This window comes from Gigantopelta aegis, chromosome 5 (assembly GCF_016097555.1).
Source record: "Gigantopelta aegis isolate Gae_Host chromosome 5, Gae_host_genome, whole genome shotgun sequence".
NCBI classification, from domain to species: domain Eukaryota; kingdom Metazoa; phylum Mollusca; class Gastropoda; order Neomphalida; family Peltospiridae; genus Gigantopelta; species Gigantopelta aegis.
Window position 1 is genome coordinate 15,047,121 of NC_054703.1, and position 19,195 is coordinate 15,066,315.

General features: G+C 35.9%; 1 protein-coding gene across 7 annotated transcripts in view; it reads right to left on the reverse strand.

The window, feature by feature from the left end:
* LOC121373299 (serine/arginine repetitive matrix protein 2-like) overlaps window positions 1-19,195 on the reverse strand; it is a 59,062-nt gene that overhangs the window by 38,050 nt on the left and 1,817 nt on the right. For 6 of the 7 annotated variants that reach the window (XM_041499849.1, XM_041499853.1, XM_041499852.1 and 3 more), the window contains exons 2-4: window positions 12,492-12,570; window positions 5,926-6,018; window positions 3,697-3,798 (exon numbers count right to left, since the gene is read on the reverse strand). In XM_041499849.1, coding sequence (XP_041355783.1) covers window positions 3,697-3,798; window positions 5,926-6,018; window positions 12,492-12,552 — 256 coding nt within the window. In that variant the 5' untranslated portion in view covers window positions 12,553-12,570. Of the gene's footprint in view, window positions 1-645; window positions 739-3,696; window positions 3,799-5,925; window positions 6,019-12,491; window positions 12,571-19,195 lie in introns of those variants that run through there. The other variant, XM_041499855.1, reaches the window with a different exon arrangement.

The following is a 19,195-nucleotide window of genomic DNA, read 5'->3' on the forward strand; positions in this document are numbered from 1 at the left end:
TCAAGGTCATGAATGGATCGACAATATATGACTTCCTATAAGTTTTCAATACATACACGACACCTAACTGGAATAGTTCTGCTGTTATTTAAGATTAAAGTATTGGATTGGCTGCCATTTTTCTAAATGGCCGCCACGGGCTCCATGGGTGGCTGCTGACTTTGATCCATATCCAAATTTTTTCACAATGAGTCAACATATAATCGTGCCAAACGATATACTTCTCAAAAGTGCATGATTTTTTGGTTTAGCAACTGCTCTATTATAGATGAAAAATGATTTTTATGGCGATTTACCAATTTTTGGAAGAGTTATGACGCTTGAACTTAGGAGATACGAACATTCGGTAGAGAATATATATTGCTTTAGAAGTACTCTCATAATGCATTTTAGAGTGAAAGTTTGTTTTGTTTAACAACAACCCTAGAGGACACTGACTCATAAATTATTGGCTATTAGATGTGAAACACTTGGTAATTTTTACTCGTAGTCTTCAGAGGAAGACTGCTTCGTTTTTCCATTAGCAGCAAGGGATCTTTTCATAATCCACATAAAAACAGATTGTGTTTCTTTCTAATGCAAACTAAATGGAATGATTGATAAAAAAATACTTAAAATGGAGTCAGGTACGATGCACAAACTTACCACATGTACTCCCTATCCAATTTCCAATGCAGTTACACTTCTCACAGACATCATCAGGACTTCCGCCATTTTCACACTTTAGTTTGCAAGGAACTGCAATAAATGTTAACCTGTTATGATTAGCTCTTCCAAACTTGATCACATACAACGAGTTTCGGGAATATAGATGATTATTTTATGTTTAATGGTCTATAGATATCTGGATTAAAGTTGAACAAAATTGAGCTTCGTAGCTATATAAGCCAAACTGACCCAACCACATGTCAATCAACCTATAAATGACTTGCTTTGATAACCTGCACTATCATGCAAACACACTTTCTGTGTGACCCCATAACATGTCGCTGATAATTTCAAGTGTTATCATATTACTTCCTGATAACATCTACGTTGCTAGCATGATAACGTCGGAGATGCTATTTTTCATCAGGTCAATAGGAAATTAATTTTCTGCTTCTCAGTGGGTTGATTGTTAGTTTTTTTCAAACAACCAATTCTGGTGGTAGTACGTACGGTCCCATTTCACAGGAATGTGAAACGTGGGAGCAATCTTTTTTGGATATGGTTCAACGTAGACTTTTAACTTAATTTCGTTACGATGAGATGAAATATTTTCGCCATCTGAGAAATTAAACTTAAAGTTTCAAAATGACCAATGACGAAATGGCAGAACGTTGTCTGGTATGAAAGATAGAAATGGTATACCAACAAAATAAAAAATCCTGACATTATCACTTAACGATTGGCGGTCATAGGAATACATCTCTTTTTGATTGGCTGTTATGACATTACACAGGTTATTTTTTCACTTCAAAATGTCCTGAAACATAATGCCTTTCTCTGAATTTGTTATAGTACACATAGACATTTTTTTTTTGGCATCGTTTTTTCTTTACATTGTTGCCTACATCTCCTTTGTCGTGGTTTTTGTTGTTGTTTCTTTAAAGAGATTTTACTACTTTACTCTGAGGCATTTTAAAACCTTGATGATATTTAGCCTGAGATGTCATGACAGTATAATTGGAAAACTTGCAAGTATAACTCTTTCTGTCTGCACGGCAGCATTGTTTTCACAGGTTTCAAAATTTAAAGATGTTTCCTTGGTTTTCACAGCTGCATGGCGTTATTCAACACACACACACACACACACACACACACACACACACACACACACACACACACACATATATATATATATGCATATATGGCTATATGCCTTTCACTGTCCCCAATTTGTCTGAAAAGATTGAATATTTGAATATTTACTGAATAACTCTTCGAAGCTTTGGTAAGTTTAATACTGTTCCAGTCCAGTTTAATACTTTGGAACCAACTCCTTCCAAACAGTGAGGGTCCCTTTCCTTTAACAACAATTAAAGGCAAAACCTTTTCCTTTTTTCCCATTCTTAACCATCACATCAATTTAGCCCAGAACTGGCACCACTTCATCTGTATATGTTTTAAGTACAGCTGATGGTTTTATCAAAATTACATAAACTACATATTGCTTTACAACAATTGGTATGTGTGCGCCTAAGCTACTTCTCCTACGATTACATATACTATGTATGTTATTAGAACAATGGCTGAATGTTCACCTGGGGAAATCCTAAAGGTTATAATGTTTAGTAATAAATCGTACGTTTATATAACAAATATTAGTAATGCAACTAGGGAAGGCCATGACAATAACATTAATACTAATTGGTTTCCAAACGTCAGACAAAGCATCCACCTTAAATGTGTATCTTTGCTGTGTCAGGACATTATCAAATCAGTGACGCTAATTAATTGACTGAAATACAGGCATTCTGTAATTTCTGTAAACTTAATATGAAAACAAATGTTACTGAATCTGAACAATAAAACCATAATACTTGATCATGGCCGTATCTCTGCAGAATGCAGAGTCGAATGGAGATTTGGCAAAATAGTGGATGATTACATCAGTGTCACGTAACAATATCTACACAGTAACAACGCCCCTTGTCTGATGAAAACACACCCTCATGTCTTGCAAACTTCTGCTGACTGCGACAGCTCTTTAGACCATCGTAGGCTATAGCCTTTCTGTACCGTGATTTCTCTGTCTTATTGGTCAAAGATCTGGTTGTCATGTCCAGTTCAAGATGTCACGAATGTTTATCTCGAAGTCAGGTGAAGGTAGAATTGATGTACAGTAGTCTGTCAACGGATATGGTTTAGGCTCATACAGATGTGACGTATTCATATTCAGACTTTCTTAAGTTATCAGATTTGTTTTTTACTTTTGAATTTGTATTAAAATGACTGCCAAACCACGTGTACGTGGACACTGCGTATTGTACGGACACGTTTTTGGCTGCGTTTGGGATTTAGGTTGTGCATCCCTGAATGTTCCTTCCTAGGCAGTCATTTTTGAAAGCTGATCTCTGTTCCAATCATTGGTACTGACATTTGCATTTTAAATTACCTTTTTTGAAGAGTATAAATACTTTCGCTTTCGTCAAAAAAACAAATGCATTAAAAGTGTAGTATTTACCAACATAAAAGTCGAAATATTGGTTGGTTGAGAAAGTAAAAACAGGTTTCAAACAATAGCCAAAACAGATGTCGAAATGTTGGGAAGAGAAACAATAGCTTACAAACAACAGCCAACACAGAAATCGAAATGTTGGTGGGATGAGAAAGTAAAAATAGGTTTGAAACAATAGCCAACACAGAAGTCGAAATATCGGCGGATTCAGACAGTAAAAATAGGTTACAAACAGTAGCCAACACAGTAGACGAAATGTTGGTGGGATGAGACAGTAAAAATTACTACAACTGTAGACCTGTTCGAGAATGAAACCTTAAATATCTTTAACTTGAATTTAGGAATTTTTGTTTAGGTTCCCTCAGTATCATAAACACAATTTAACATAACTATTTTGTGATTCAGTCTCTTAAACTTATGCTTCCGACCCACAATCTGTGATTTGCAGAAGGACGAAATCATGTTAAATAAGCAGCCTGAATAGTTGGATTACTCTTTGTTGATGAACAATAAAACAATATTATATTTGTACTTACCAGACTCACCGCATCTGGGTCCTTTGAATATTGAACGGCATATGCATCCAGAGCACGTTACAAGTGGTGTACCACCATTCAAACAAGTTGCTCCACATTCTTCTGAAATGGGTTTGTTTTTGTTTAATGACACCACTAGAGCACATTGATTTATTAATCATCAGCTATTGGATGTTCTCCAGAAAATGACTACACTATATTTATTAGTTCCCTACTGGTCCAACTGGAGGAGCATATAGGCAGATATTCTCACAATCTATACCATGGGCATCATAGATCATGTTTTCTAGGTTTTGTGAAGCAAGCCCTTAAACTTGGCAAGGACCAATACTGAAAGTTTGTGATGAACGATTCATCAAAACATATGTGCTATGAACTTATTGACTGTGGATGTAAGACGGCCTGCAGATAATTATAAAGTGTAACAAGGCCAGCCTAATGTGGACAGCCCTCTGCTTCTACGAGGGATGTTGTTGTTGTTTCCAGAAGTATTGTAGTGTTTATAAACTATAGGGCTGTCATTTTAATATTGAAATTCAGTTAACAAAGCTTGTTTCTTTCCATTTTCCATTTACCAATAAATGGTTAAGTAAATTTTTTTTTTGAAGATTTATTTATTACTATGTATTAAGTTAGCATTGATACTAAATGGTATCTTTTTTACAACATAAGAACTAAACTGAATTTAAACACATAATTTACAACTTGTTCTAGAAATCAGTGGCGAAATCATGTAGATTCACTCCTAGACAACCCTTATGACTTTCACCTGGAACCCATAATCAAATGACTACCAACTAACTTAAATCACGTGCATGCCCTGCTTAAAGCACGTGTATACCCAATCTAATTAAAATTAGCTCCACTATTACATGTGGATCTAACACCAGCCAGTTGGAGCTCATGTCCACCAATCAAAACCTTACTTGCAGAATCATGCCAGTGATTTAAAAATAATTTGAAAACATTCCGAATTATTCTGAGGGTATACGACATGTTTCGTGTGAATTACGAATGCCTTAAAACATGTTTTATTTTATAAAATAAATAATTTGTAATGTAAAACTGAAGACTGATATAGTTGGGTTTTCTTATAAATAAACAAATAATTTTTAATGTAAAATTGAAGACTGATAACCCACCCCGTACGTATTGGTATGGTTCGCTGTACTGCGGCCACTAAAATAGACTCGCCCGATAATTTTAGAATTTGTATGCTCCCAAATAATGTTATAAAAGGAGAAGTGTCGTTGGTCAATATTTAAATTATTATTTACAGACGAAATGTTACCTGGACATTGGGGACTACGCAGTGTTGTTAGTTTTAAATCACTGGCAGGATTCTGCAAGTAAGGTTTTGATTGGTGGACATGAGCTCCAACTGCCTGGTGTTAGATCCACATGTAATAGTGGAGCTAATTTTAATTAGATTGGTGTATACCCTGCTTAATGCACGTGCATACCCTGCTTAACGCACGTGCATGCCCTGCTTGAAGCACATGCATGCACATGCATACCCTGCTTAACGCACTGCAAAATAGCAAAATACAGAATTTGACCTTGAAAATAACCTTATCATCATTTCAAGGTCATGAATGGATCGACAATATATGACTTCCTATAAGTTTTCAATACATACACCACGACACCTAACTGGAATAGTTCCGCTGTTATTTAAATTTAAAGTATTGGATTGGCTGCCATTTTTCAAAATGGCCGCCACGGGCTCCATGGGTGGCTGCTGACTTTGATCCATATCCAATTTTTTACACAATGAGTCAAGATATAATCGTGCCAAACGATATACTTCTCAAAAGTGCATGATCTTTTGGTTTAGCAACTGCTCTATTATAGATGAAAAATGATTTTTATGGCGATTTACCGATTTTTGGAAGAGTTATGACGCTTGAACTTAGGAGATACGAAAATTCGGTAGAGGATATATATTGCTTTAGAAGTACTCTCATAATGCATTTTAGAGTGAAAGTTTTTTTTGTTTAACAACAACCCCAGAGGACACTGACTCATAAATTATTGGCTATTAGATGTGAAACACTTGGTAATTTTTACTCGTAGTCTTCAGAGGAAGCCTGCTTCGTTTTTCCATTAGCAGCAAGGGATCTTTTCATAATCCACATAAAAACAGATTGTGTTTCTTTTTAATGGAAACTAAATGGAATGATTGATAAAAATACTTCAAATGGAGTCAGGTACGAGGCACAAACTTACCACATGTACTTCCTTTCCAATTTCCAATGCAGTTACACTTCTTACAGACATTGTTAGGACTTCCGCCATTTTCACACTTTAGTTTGCAATGATCTGCAATAAATGTTAACCTGTTATGATTAGCTCTTCCATACTTGATCACATACAACGAGTTTCGGGAATATAGATGATTATTTTATGTTTAATGGTCTATACATATCTAGATTAAAGTTGAAAAAAATATAGCTTCGTAGCTATATAAGCCAAACTGACCCAACCACATGTCCATCAACCTATAAATGACTTGCTTTGATAACCTGCACTATCATGCAAACACACTTTCTGTGTGACCCCATAACACGTTGCTGATAATTTAAAGAGTTATCATATTACTTCCTGATAACATCTACGTTGTTAGCATGATAACATTGGCGTTGCTATTTTTCATCAGGTCAATAGGAAATTAATTTTCTGCTTCTCAGTGGGTTGATTGTTAGTTTTTTTTTCAAACAACCAATTCTGGTGGTAGTACGTACGGTCCCATTTCACAGGAATGTGAAACGTGGGAGCAATCTTTTTTGGATATGGTTCAACGTAGATTTGTAACTTAATTTGGTTACGATGAGATGAAATATTTTGGCCATCTGAGAAATTAAACTTAAAGTTTCAAAATGACCAATGACGAAACTGCAGAACGTTGTCTGGTATGAAAGATAGAAATGGTATACCAACAGAATCAAAAGTCCTGACATTATCATTTAACGATTGGCGGTCATAGGAATACATCTCTTTTTGATTGGCTGTTATGACATTACACAGGTTATTTTTTCACTTCAAAATGTCCTGAAGCATAATGCCTTTCTCTAAATTTGTTATAGTACACAGACATTTCTTGTTTGGCATCTTTTTTCTCCTTTCTCGTGGGTTTTTGTTGTTTTTCTTTAAAGAGATTTTACTACTTTACTCTGAGGCATTTTAAAACCTTGATGATATTTAGCCTGAGATGTCATGACAATGTAATTGGAAAACTTGCAAGTATAACTCTTTTTGTCTGCACGGCAGCATTGTTTTCACAGGTTTCAAAATGTATAGATGTTTCCTTGGTTTTCAGAGGTGCATGACGATATTCAATACACACACACACACACACGCACGCACGCACGCACACACACACACACACACACACACACGCACGCACGCACGCACGCACGCACACACACACACACACACACACACATATATATGCATATATGGCTATATGCCTTTCACTGTTCCCAATTTGTCTGAAAAGATTGAATATTTGAATATTTACTGAATAACTCTTCGAAGCTTTGGTAAGTTTAATACTGTTCCAGTCCAGTTTAATACTTTGGAACCAACTCCGTTCAAACAGTGAGGGTCCCTTTCCTTTAACAACAATTATAGGGTGTATACTACCAAATCAAATCCCATAGACAACAATAGTAACATATACGGCTAAAACTCCTACCTGCAACGTATCAACCGACATATACGCCACGGATATAAATACTACCACCCCTTACACTTAAAGTGAATCAGAAAAAAATGGGGGTCAAGCTGCTCGTTTCTGAGATAACGGGTAGTGTCTATGACTACCCTAGTTTCGCACAAAATTTGAGTACTTTTTTTTACAGGTACCCCATACATGTTTCAAGCACAAGGCTACCTGACACATTGGTACTAGATGAAATAAAATTGCACATTTATTTTACCCAGATGAAACTATTATTTTTTACAACCAACACACTCACATTTATAACCAATCACAGGACTTGTAGTGTTCACTTCTCTATCAAAAGTTCGGTGCACCTCGAACTTTGACCCAGCCGGAAGTTATTTGGTATAGTACTACCTATACTGAAAACATACATTTTTCAAAAAGTGTCCAGCTATGTGTCTTTATGACAACCAGGATCTGGTGTATTCTGACATAAACTGACAACCTCACTGAAACTGTTGTTTCTACAGTGCAACCTAATATAATGTACACCTCAAAAAGCATATATATTGCATATAGTTTTGTACAAATGCAATATGTCATATTAAACAACAAAATGTTTTAAAATAAAACTCCTGAAGATATTTACTTTCAGTTGGGTGTGTGTACTCAGGTATATATGTAGAGACAACAAAGATAGTCAGAGTACCTCTGCCCCTTTAAAGAATTCCATTAAAACACATGCACTTGATTGACCCCTAGATTATGAAGACCTTAACAGGCACATCAAAGAAATATCAGTATTAAAAAAATACACTGTCTGAGGAAGGAAACACAAACATGACTGTACCTGTATGAAGTAATGACTTAATGTCCTGAACATTAGTGTTGGGAGGAAATCCTGTATGCACTTCAAGTTACCAGGTGTGGGAATTTCAAATCCATCGGCCATGCTGATTTTCATAATGAACCATCAAAACCATTGGCAGCCACCAATATTCCTGACTATATTTTATTTATAGCCTACTGTAGTTGGAGGTTTTAATAGTTGTGATATCTGGAATAATCATGCAGCTTTAACACATTTATTTTTGATTAATTACTGAAAAAAACTATTTTTAAATGACAAAATTACCCGAACATCTATTTTCTTGCATTATTTTCTAATCCGGATGAATACAATATGTACATTAGATGTATTCCTACAATCTGTAATCCAGCAATTTATTTAGCTAGTAACATTAGGTAATACAGCTTTAACAATAAAATAAATTATCAACTTAATCCAAGGCAGATAATCAAATCTGAAAAAATTGGTTCTGAATCTAGTATAAACTCAAAATGCTTTCCATGAGAGCTAACTAAGTGATTATTAAGAAACAAAAATGATCTGGAGATCTAAGTATATGTTTAACAACCTTACTGTTATGTACAAATAAGAACAGAAGGCACAATAGTGACAACAAATTTAATTATGTTTTTGGTAAAGTTTTTCTTCAAATTTACTTTAAATTTTGCATAAAACTACAAATTTGTCTAAAATATGACTTAGCACCCTATAAATATGTCAGAATGACAATAAAAATCAACTTCTTTACAAATTTGAGTTTTCAGAATTTCATACATAAAAAATTAACAATGTTAATGGAAACTAAAGACATTAACCCACTATTGGCATATGCTATTTTTAATATAAAAATAAATTGCTATTAAAATCTTAGTTCAGGTTGCCTATATATAATACCATATTTAAGAGCAGTTGCATATGGCAAGTCAAATACCATGTAAAAAGAAATTATTGAAATCTTTACAGTATGAATTATAGGCCAAAACCAACTTTTCTTCAGTGCTAACTTTGATTCAAACTCCATTCAGAGCCATGTACAGAGATTATTGTCAAGGTCAAGGTCATTGTGAACTTGCATGATCGAGTGATGGCTAATTAATCAACCAGTATAGTTTAATTACATAAAATGACAAAATCATAATATTTTTTATTATGCACTGAATATGTGCTATAGGGTGTATACTACCAAATCAAATCCCATAGACGACAATAGTAACATATACGGCTAAAACTCCTACCTGCAACGTATCAACCGACATAAACGCCACGGATATAAATACTACCACCCCTTACACTTAAAGTGAATCAGAAAAAAATGGGGGTCAAGCTGCTCGTTTCTGAGATAACGGGTAGCGTCTATGACTACCCTAGTTTCGCACAAAATTTGAGTACTTTTTTGTACAGGTACCCCATACATGTTTCAAGCACAAGGCTACCTGACACATTGGTACTAGATGAAATAAAATTGCACATTCATTTTACCCAGATGAAACTATTATTTTTTACAACCAACACACTCACATTTATAACCAATCACAGGACTTGTGGTGTTCACTTCTCTATCAAAAGTTCGGTGCACCTCGAACTTTGACCCAGCCGGAAGTTATTTGGTATAGTACTACCTTAAAGGCAAAACCTTTTCCTTTTTCCCCCCATTCTTAACCATCACATCAATTTAGCCAAGAACTGGCACCACTTCATCTGTATATGTTTTAAGTACAGCTGATGGTTTTATCAAAATTACATAAACTACATATTGCTGTAGAACAATTCGTATGTGTGCGCCTAAGCTACTTCTCCTACGATTACATACATTATGTATGTTATTAGAACAATGGCTGAATGTTCACCTGGGGAAATCCTAAAGGTTATAATGTTTAGTAATAAATCGTACGTTTATATAACAAATATTAGTAATGCAACTAGGGAAGGCCATGACAATAACATTAATACTAATTGGTTTCCAAACGTCAGACAAAGCATCCACCTTAAATGTGTATCTTTGCTGTGTCAGGACATTATCAAATCAGTGACGCTAATTAATTGACTAAAATACAGGCATTCTGTAATTTCTGTAAACTTAATATGAAAACAAATGTTACTGAATCTGAACAATAAAACCATAATACTTGATCATGGCCGTATCTCTGCAGAATGCAGAGTCGAATGGAGATTTGGCAAAATAGTGGATGATTACATCAGTGTCACATAACAATATCTACACAGTAACAACACCCCTTGTCTGATGAAGACACACCCTCATATCTTGCAAACTTCTGCTGACTGCGACAGCTCTTTAGACCATCGTAGGCTATAGCCTTTCTGTACCGTGATTTCTCTCAGTCTTATTGATCAAAGATCTGGTTGTCATGTCCAGTTCAATATGTCACGAATGTTTATCTCGAAGTCAGGTGAAGGTAGAATTGATGTACAGTAGTCTGTCAACGGATATGGTTTAGGCTCATACAGATGTCACGTATTCATATTCAGACTTTCTTAAGTTATCAGATATGTTTTTTACTTTTGAATTTGTGTTAAAATGACTGCCAAACCACATGTACGTGGACACTGCGTAAAATAAAAAGTTCACCATGATACACACTGAAAAAACAAAACTCTTTGAGTGGGTGACAAGCTATTTGGAAGAACATTTGGTAGAGGTTCTTGCTGGATTCCAGGCACTATTCTAAGTGAAACCAGTTTGGTATCCGTCATAAAAACACTTGAAGGTCAGACTATTCTGATGTTATTCTGGATTCCAGGCACTATTCTAAGTGAAACCAGTTTGGTATCCGTCATAAAAACACTTGAAGGTCAGACTATTCTGATGTTATTCTGGATTCCAGGCACTATTCTAAGTGAAACCAGTTTGGTATCCGTCATAAAAACTCTTGAAGGTCAGACTATTCTGATGTTATTATGGATTCCAGGCACTATTCTAAGTGAAACCAGTTTGGTATCCGTTATAAAAACTCTTGAAGGTCAGACTATTCTGATGTTATTCTGGATTCCAGGCACTATTCTAAGTGAAACCAGTTTGGTATCCGTCATAAAAACTCTTGAAGGTCAGACTATTCTGATGTTATTCTGGATTCTGTGCAGCACAGACAACCCGTTGTGCTCAATCCTGTGCAGCATAGTCAACCCATTGTGCTCAACCCTGTGCAGTACAGACAACACACTGTGCTCAATCCTGTGCAGCACAGTCAACCCATTGTGCTCAATCCTGTGTAGCAGGCCACTCCCTAGCATATGAACCATCCAGTTCCTGGTCGCAGATCAACTTGATATTCAAAACCACCAGACAAATTGAATCTCTAAGTGTAGAGATATATCAGTGCTATTTTAGTATTATTCTAAAATGAATTGTTTTCTCTGAAGTTAATTTGCAATGTTAAATTTTTACTTAGATAAATAAGTTAAAAACTCTGTGTGTTAAGATACTATGTACTGTTCCAGTTAAATATACATTTTAGTTTATTTGCATCACAAAAGAAAGTGAGCTTTAATGGCTCGTACATGTCATTGGGTCATGTTGGTAACTATTATTATGTGAAAATTTTGGGATAATGTAGTAGAAACCTCAAAAGCTTAGAAAATAAAAAAATTGTTTTTCCCGTTTACTCAAAATTATGACAATCTGACATAGCACCTTTATGCTCTAATGGGACGATATGCTATTTAATGTGGGGTTGGGGTTTTTTCGAATATGAAAAACTATTTAACTTAATATTTAAAAATGTTTGAGAAACTATTTTCATAAATTGCCAAGAAAAAGTACCATACTTTGCCCTTGGTTCGAGCGTAGCAGTATGTTTGACCATTCCACTTTGTAATCAATACAGTTCGACTGTGTATATGTGTGTGTGTGTGTGTGTGTGTGTGTGTGCGCGTGTGTGTGTGTGCGTGCTGTGTGTATGTGTCTGTATGTGTGTTTGTCTGTGTGTGTCTGTACGTGTGTGTCTGTACGTGTGTCTATATATCTCTCTCTCTCTCTCTGTCTCTCTCTCTGTCTCTCTCTCTCTCTCTCGCTGTGTGTGTGTGTGTGTGTGTGTGTGTGTGTGTGTGTGTATGTATGTGTGCAACATCTACACCAAGGGACTTAATACAGGACACATCAAATAAGCGAAATTCGCTTTAAGCAGGGGGCGGGGCCGGACATGCGCTTGCTAACTGCAGTGGAATACGGTTTCGAGTGGACGGAAAGGTTTCATATGACTCACAACACTGTAAGCTAGTTCTTTTAAAAATGATAAATATAACACAATTCTAGACACTGACCTGAATGAACAGGATTCAATATACAGAGAAATGACACCAGTAACATTAGTGAAACATCCATCGTTTAGAGTAACTTGCACTAGGAAAAGAGGCAAAAGATAAATAATAATTAAAACTAATATATTAAGCATGAATGTTAAATACAAAGTAAATGTGACATAAATAGATTTTACTCTGTAGATACTTAGGTACAAAGTAAATGTGACATAAATAGATTTTACTCTGTAGGTACTTGGATACAAAATAAATGTGACTAAAAGAATCCAGTGTGTCCATGTGGGACAGGGTTATTCCATGCCTCGTCCCTGACATCATATTATGTACCCATTTGATAATTTACTTTATTATCCAGGGTCCCGTTCCACGAAGCGATCTTAGCCCTAAGATTACCTTAGGCGAATAGCTACCCAATGCACGTAAGTTGATCTTAGGGCTAAGATCGCTTCGTGGAACGGGGCCCAGGTTAATAATGGTATGCAAATTTGCAAGGTCTCTAGGTAATGTGTTGCTGTGGATGGGTCATTTGCTTACAAGCCAACAAGACCCGTGTACCTGAGCGTAACGTTTTCAAAGATTTGTTTAAAATGTGTGACGTTAAACTAATCTGTGCTAATCGTGATGACGTCATATTATCAATGGCGGCGACTTTAGTACTGTGATTGACTAAAACATTAAATAAAATGTGATTTTAGAAGTGTTATAGGATAAATATATACACTCTTCAAAAAAAGTAGGGGAACCTGAAATAATATTAATATCACCGAACATACGTTTTGACCACAGACATCCTTGTAAAGAACGTTCAGGTCTGTTTATCAACACACAGACACACATTCCATAGTTTGCACGTGTATCACGCAGTTTCCCCGTACACGTGCGTGAGGTGTCATTCTCGATTTTGACAATTTCCAGGAAGGTCGATTAATCACTGTGGAACATTATTTCTGTCAATCGTTTTTCATTCTGTTGATCATACAGTTAGTGTATTGTTTTTAGTCATTTTTATTGTTTGAATTTTCGATACGGCGTATGCAACGCGATGAGCGTCTACGGGCTATTGGCATGCTGCAAACGAACAGAAGTCAGCGTGAAGTCGGTGATTAGCAGACAATGGAACAGGTACCAACAAACCCAAAATGTTGACGGTCGACCCTGTCCAGGTCGTCGGGCAATGACAGGAGTACAGGATCGATTCATCCGTAACCAGGCTCTAAGAAATCGAGCCCAAACGGCAAATCAAATTGTTGCAAACCTTCAACAGGCTACTAGTGTCCGAGTTACGGGTAAGACAATTAGAAATCGTCTTCATACAGCCCATCTTCATGTTCGACGGCCCTGAGTTGTGCCTACCTTGACAAATCGTCGCATTGCCCACAGACATGCATGGTGTTGGGAGCGTCAAAACTGGGATTATTCGTCGCTGGTCATGTATCATGTTTTCAGATTAGTCCTTATTCATTTTGCACTTCCTTGTCAGGCGTGGTCAGGTTTGGCGACGACGAAATGAACGGCACGCCGAAGTCACAATGTGATTTCATGACAGATTTGGCAGTGGATCGGTTATGGTGTGGGGTAGTATCACTATGACTGATACAGCCACCCTCCATATTGTGCAAGGAAGGTTCACTTGGCAGTACTACCGGGACAACATACTGACACCCTTTGTCGTCCCGTTTGCTAGGCGTGTGGGTCGACGTTTTGTTTTTCAGGACGAAAATGCTCGTGCTCACCGTGCACGAATCGTCAATGCTCACCTCCACCCGCACAACATCTATCGAATGCCATGACCAGCAATGAGCCCAGACCTTACCCCCATTGAACCAGTCTGGGGCATGATACGGAAACGTGTGCGTCAACGAGAAAGACCGCCGACCATGCTAGCTTGGTCAGGCGCTGCGAGAGGAGTGGAACAGACTTCCTCAAATGGCCGTTGGGAGAGTCATACGCGGTATGCCTCGTCGACTGAATGAATGTGACACATCGTGGCGGTATCACCCACTACTGATAAAAAACCCACGTCAACTTTGAAATTTCACTTCTAACCCCTATCGTCCTTCAAGAGCATTGGCGGTCATAAAACCTACTGTAATACTGAACTACCGGTTGTAATGTTTGCCAATTAATTCACTATTATCATATAACCATTCCCCACAGCTAATATACCTTACAATTTTGGCAATTGTAAATTCCTATTAGAGTTCCCCTACTTTTTTGAAGAGTATATATATATATATATATATATATATATATATATATATATATATATATATATACATATACACACACACATAATGTTTTAGTTCTGAAAGCGGGCACGGAAGTTGTGGATGTTACGGGTCAAAATTCGAGCAAAATCATTTCATTGGTCAATGATGTAACAAACCTTTTACAAAACAAAGACGAATATAGCATTCAACACGTGCATTTTATTTATTTGTTTATAAACATGTTTGACGCATGACCATCATCATGACCGTCTTTGTTTTTGTAAAATCTCGTTAAGGTATTGACCAATGAGATGAGCTGGAACATTCTGTCCGAATTTTTACCCTTAAAGCTCCAGTTTCTAGAATATTTTTATTATTTAAGCATTTAGAATGGATGATCCAGTTCTGTTTGGTACATATAAGGTCCACCACATCGCTATAGTTTGGCAATGCTCGCTTATCTACATTATCTAGGTCAACTACAAACGCAACGGTCAGCTTTGTTTTTCTTCATTTAGCGGGACGCCAGTAGAACTGGGACTTTACTTGATTTGCGCAGGCGCTGAGCTTCTCACGTGATTTTGAACAAATTTAACTGTCTTGATTGACGGGTCGTCTCATATCCCCTAAAAATATTTATATCCATCTTTCCAGGGGTCTGTGGGGTATTTGCCTTGGCATTTTAACAGTGACCATCGGTTGGCATACGCGTTACATGTAAGGGGGTGTCAATAATTATGTAACGCTATAGGGGGGAGGAAGAGGTCGGTGTATTCGATTTATCAAGACTATTTATTATTTCTATTCATTACTTAGACCTAAAAGAGGGGGGGGGGGGGTTGCGCGGTCGGTCTAGGATCGATCGCCATCGGCGGGCTCGTTCCAGCCAGTGTGCCATGACTGGCATATAAAAGGCCATGGTATGTGATATCATATTTGTGGAATGGTGCATATAAACGGTCCCTTGCAAAAACAATGTAGCGGGTTTCCAAAGCCCGTGTGCTGGGATTTTAGCGGGATTGGGGGTTATAGACTGTTGGGCGAAGTTTATATGGCGTCATGCTCCCCCAGAAAATATATTTCAATTGTGTTTATCTTGGGCAGGTAAGTGTTTCGACCCCCAATACCCTCCCCCTCCACATATACTCTAAGATGTTATGTCAAATTTACCAAATGTAACCGATGATTAATAAATCAATATGTTCTAACATTGATGTCGTTAAACAAAACAAACTTTCCATACGAAAGAATATTTATTTGAATTTGTTGATTATAACACTCGTAAAATTAAGAAGTGAAAACGTCCAATGTCTGCTTTAGTATATTTTATATTAAAAATATACATGCTCAATGTGTTATACAAACTAAACTTTGAAAGTTCTACTAACACTTTATAAAATATTAATTCTGAAATAGGAAGGTACGATTCTCGATAACACATTGTCAAGATCAAACCGGTTTTATCGAAAGACTAGTACCCTATCCTCAACCGAACGTTCTTCGTACAGCGCAAGATTTCTCATTTCATTTTTTGAGATGACCCCTACAATTTCAAATCCGCAAACGCACGTGTTGACTGAAATTGACAACAGGCTGTCGCTTGTGCTTTGCCTAGCAATGGAGACACAGGCGACGAATCGAGCGTATATTTTTGACGATCTCCTTTCATAGCGAACACAGACAAGTTTTTTTTAAAGTGCATTTAAGCTTGTATTTCATATTTGTACATGATGTTATAATATGGTAACCAGAGACTGTAACTTTATTTACCACAATTTCCGTGCTCGACAGAATGTTTTTAGGTATCGTGTCCATTATTTTATTGGAATGCAGAAACAATAAAGTGAACGAAAACTGTGTAAGTATACAACATGATCTACTTTGATATTTTGCGTCTTCTGCTATACAGAATTTTAGCAGGTAGTCGATTATTTCGTAAATAATAGATATTTGAGAAATAAGAAAATCGCACCAAAATGGCGAGTGAAGTGTCTTGTATCTTTTATATAGCAGGGATCGAAATGTTTGGTATATGTAAATACACGTTAAGTGGCAATAAATTTGTCTTATATGAAGAGAGTATGAGCAAAATATTGCGGAAATATATCAAGTTTACCGATATACAATTTTTTTTTTTAAATTTATTCATGTATATAAGAATTGTTTCTCATTTTTTAGGAATTTATCGATGTATATAAGTCACAAATGATATAAAATCGCTTTATACTACATTTGTGACTTTTATACATCGATAAATTCCTAAAAAATGAGAAACAATTCTTATAATTACAAACAGTACAAGAAGTGTACCTTAAAACACTCAAAAATAATTTCTTTCGTTCTTACCGTCAACCATGTCCTGTAAATAAGCGTAGGAATACATGTATACATACTATTGGATGTTTTGGGTTTTTTTTTTAACAGAATAAAAACAAATAAAAAATATATCGTAATTTTTTTTTTTTTATAACATGAATATCTCATCCAGTTTCCCTTATTTTTTTAATCGAGAAAACAGGTCACTTCCTTGTTATATTTTTAAAACGATCACCGAACTGGGTCATTGGGCTTCTCGCCCATCCAGCTAAAAATAGTTCCAATCGATCTTGGTTTTCCGTGATGACGTATTTTTATGAGGTTTATGGAAGGATAACGCTTGGTTTTTTAGTGACGTCAGCCAATCAGAATACAGTAAATCGTATAAATTCGGAAAGTTTGTAATTATACTAATATAATGATATTTTGGGCATGATCGCCATAAATTAAGAAAACTACAAGTTTTAATTGACATACGGGTCATGTGTTTTTGACCTATTTTGGTTCATGTGTATATAATTCCATTTTATAATTACTGTTTTGTAATAGGCGTCTTGATTGGCTAAAATGCTATCACGTGATCTAAAAAACCCAACGTTTATTCTTCCATGAACGTGAAAACTGCACCTTTTCGGTAAACAACGGAATCCCCGTTTCTATTTTTATCCCAAGTTGGTCTGCACTGTGAGTGACGGTGTCAATTCAGGCTTTAAATGACTCTGGCTTTGAACTGAGACACATAATGTATATGATAGGCCACACAAACGAAGCTTCTATTTGAAGTTATAGCAGAGAATGCTCAACAAATCAAAAGGGAGACATGAACGCAGCTCTGTCACACTTGACAAAAACACCAAATCGACAACTTACACGAGCGAAAGCACATACGCCTTCGTGCACAATTCCGCGACCTGTCCTTTCCGAGAATAATATCACACAAAATAATCAGAATTAGAGGCAAGAGACCGAGAGGAATTGCATCCATGAACATGATTAATTTTGAGGAGTAATGATTTCTAAATTAAATATCTTAAGGGTTAATATTTTGTGTTTTTAAAATAGATATCCTAATTTAACTAATATGATGGTTATTCTCAAAGATGAAGTAATGGGCCATTGCAGTCTTACACAAGAAAAAGAAACACCATGAACACATTTATCAATTTCTTATGTATTATATGCATATCATGTTGCATTAAAATTCTGAATCATGATAATCTGTTGACTATTTATGAATAAGGAATTGAAACTGATTTGTTTGTGCTTATTCTGTTTTATTTAAAACAAGTACAATGATTTTAGTTTTCATCGCAGAATGATATCATTTCTCCATGGACACAAACCTGTGAAATAAATGTAAAAGTGTAACAACCACATGACACAGGGTTATCACATTTATCATATCATAATATAAATGTTATGTACCTGCAAATTCTTTATTTAAAAAAATATTATTATGTCATAACAGAGAAAATGTCAACATCTATTGTTTTTTACCCAAATATATATCTTACTACAATTTTTATAAATATATTTTTTTACAAACAGGATTAACTTCTATTATCGGTGTACTGTAGTTTACACGCAATTTATTATACATCTAACTCGAATCATAGCAATTCATCAAAAAAAATAAAAGAAAAGAAGGAGACAAAAAAAAACCCAACACACACACACACACCCAACCCCACTAGTATAACCACCCTAATGTAAATTTAATTTTAAAATATACATAATTCGAATTACTGAGTTGAAATTACATAGGTGTATGTTTGTTTCAGGTGCCCGTCAACCGATTACATGTATTAGAAATCTGACTCTACCAAGGTTAATGTCATTGGCTTTAAATCACGTGGTAGTATCGTGAAACATAAAGTAGAAATGTCTGGAGTAGAGGTCTATGCTATGCTATTAACAAAAACTAAATCTGCTTTACTAAAAAATAGATTTTTTTCATTTTTTTTTTTTTTGGTGTATGCGTTTACTGTGATATCAACATGTATAAACATTATACACATCATACAATTATTGGACAACGCACCTATTATTTTTTCTGTACGTGATCAAAACGACGACTGTGTAAAATAAATCATTACCTGCATTGTACGAAATTAAAGAAAACAAAACAAAACCGACGAGATCTTAATAATAAGTGAACTCCTAGCTGATTGGCTCAGTGTA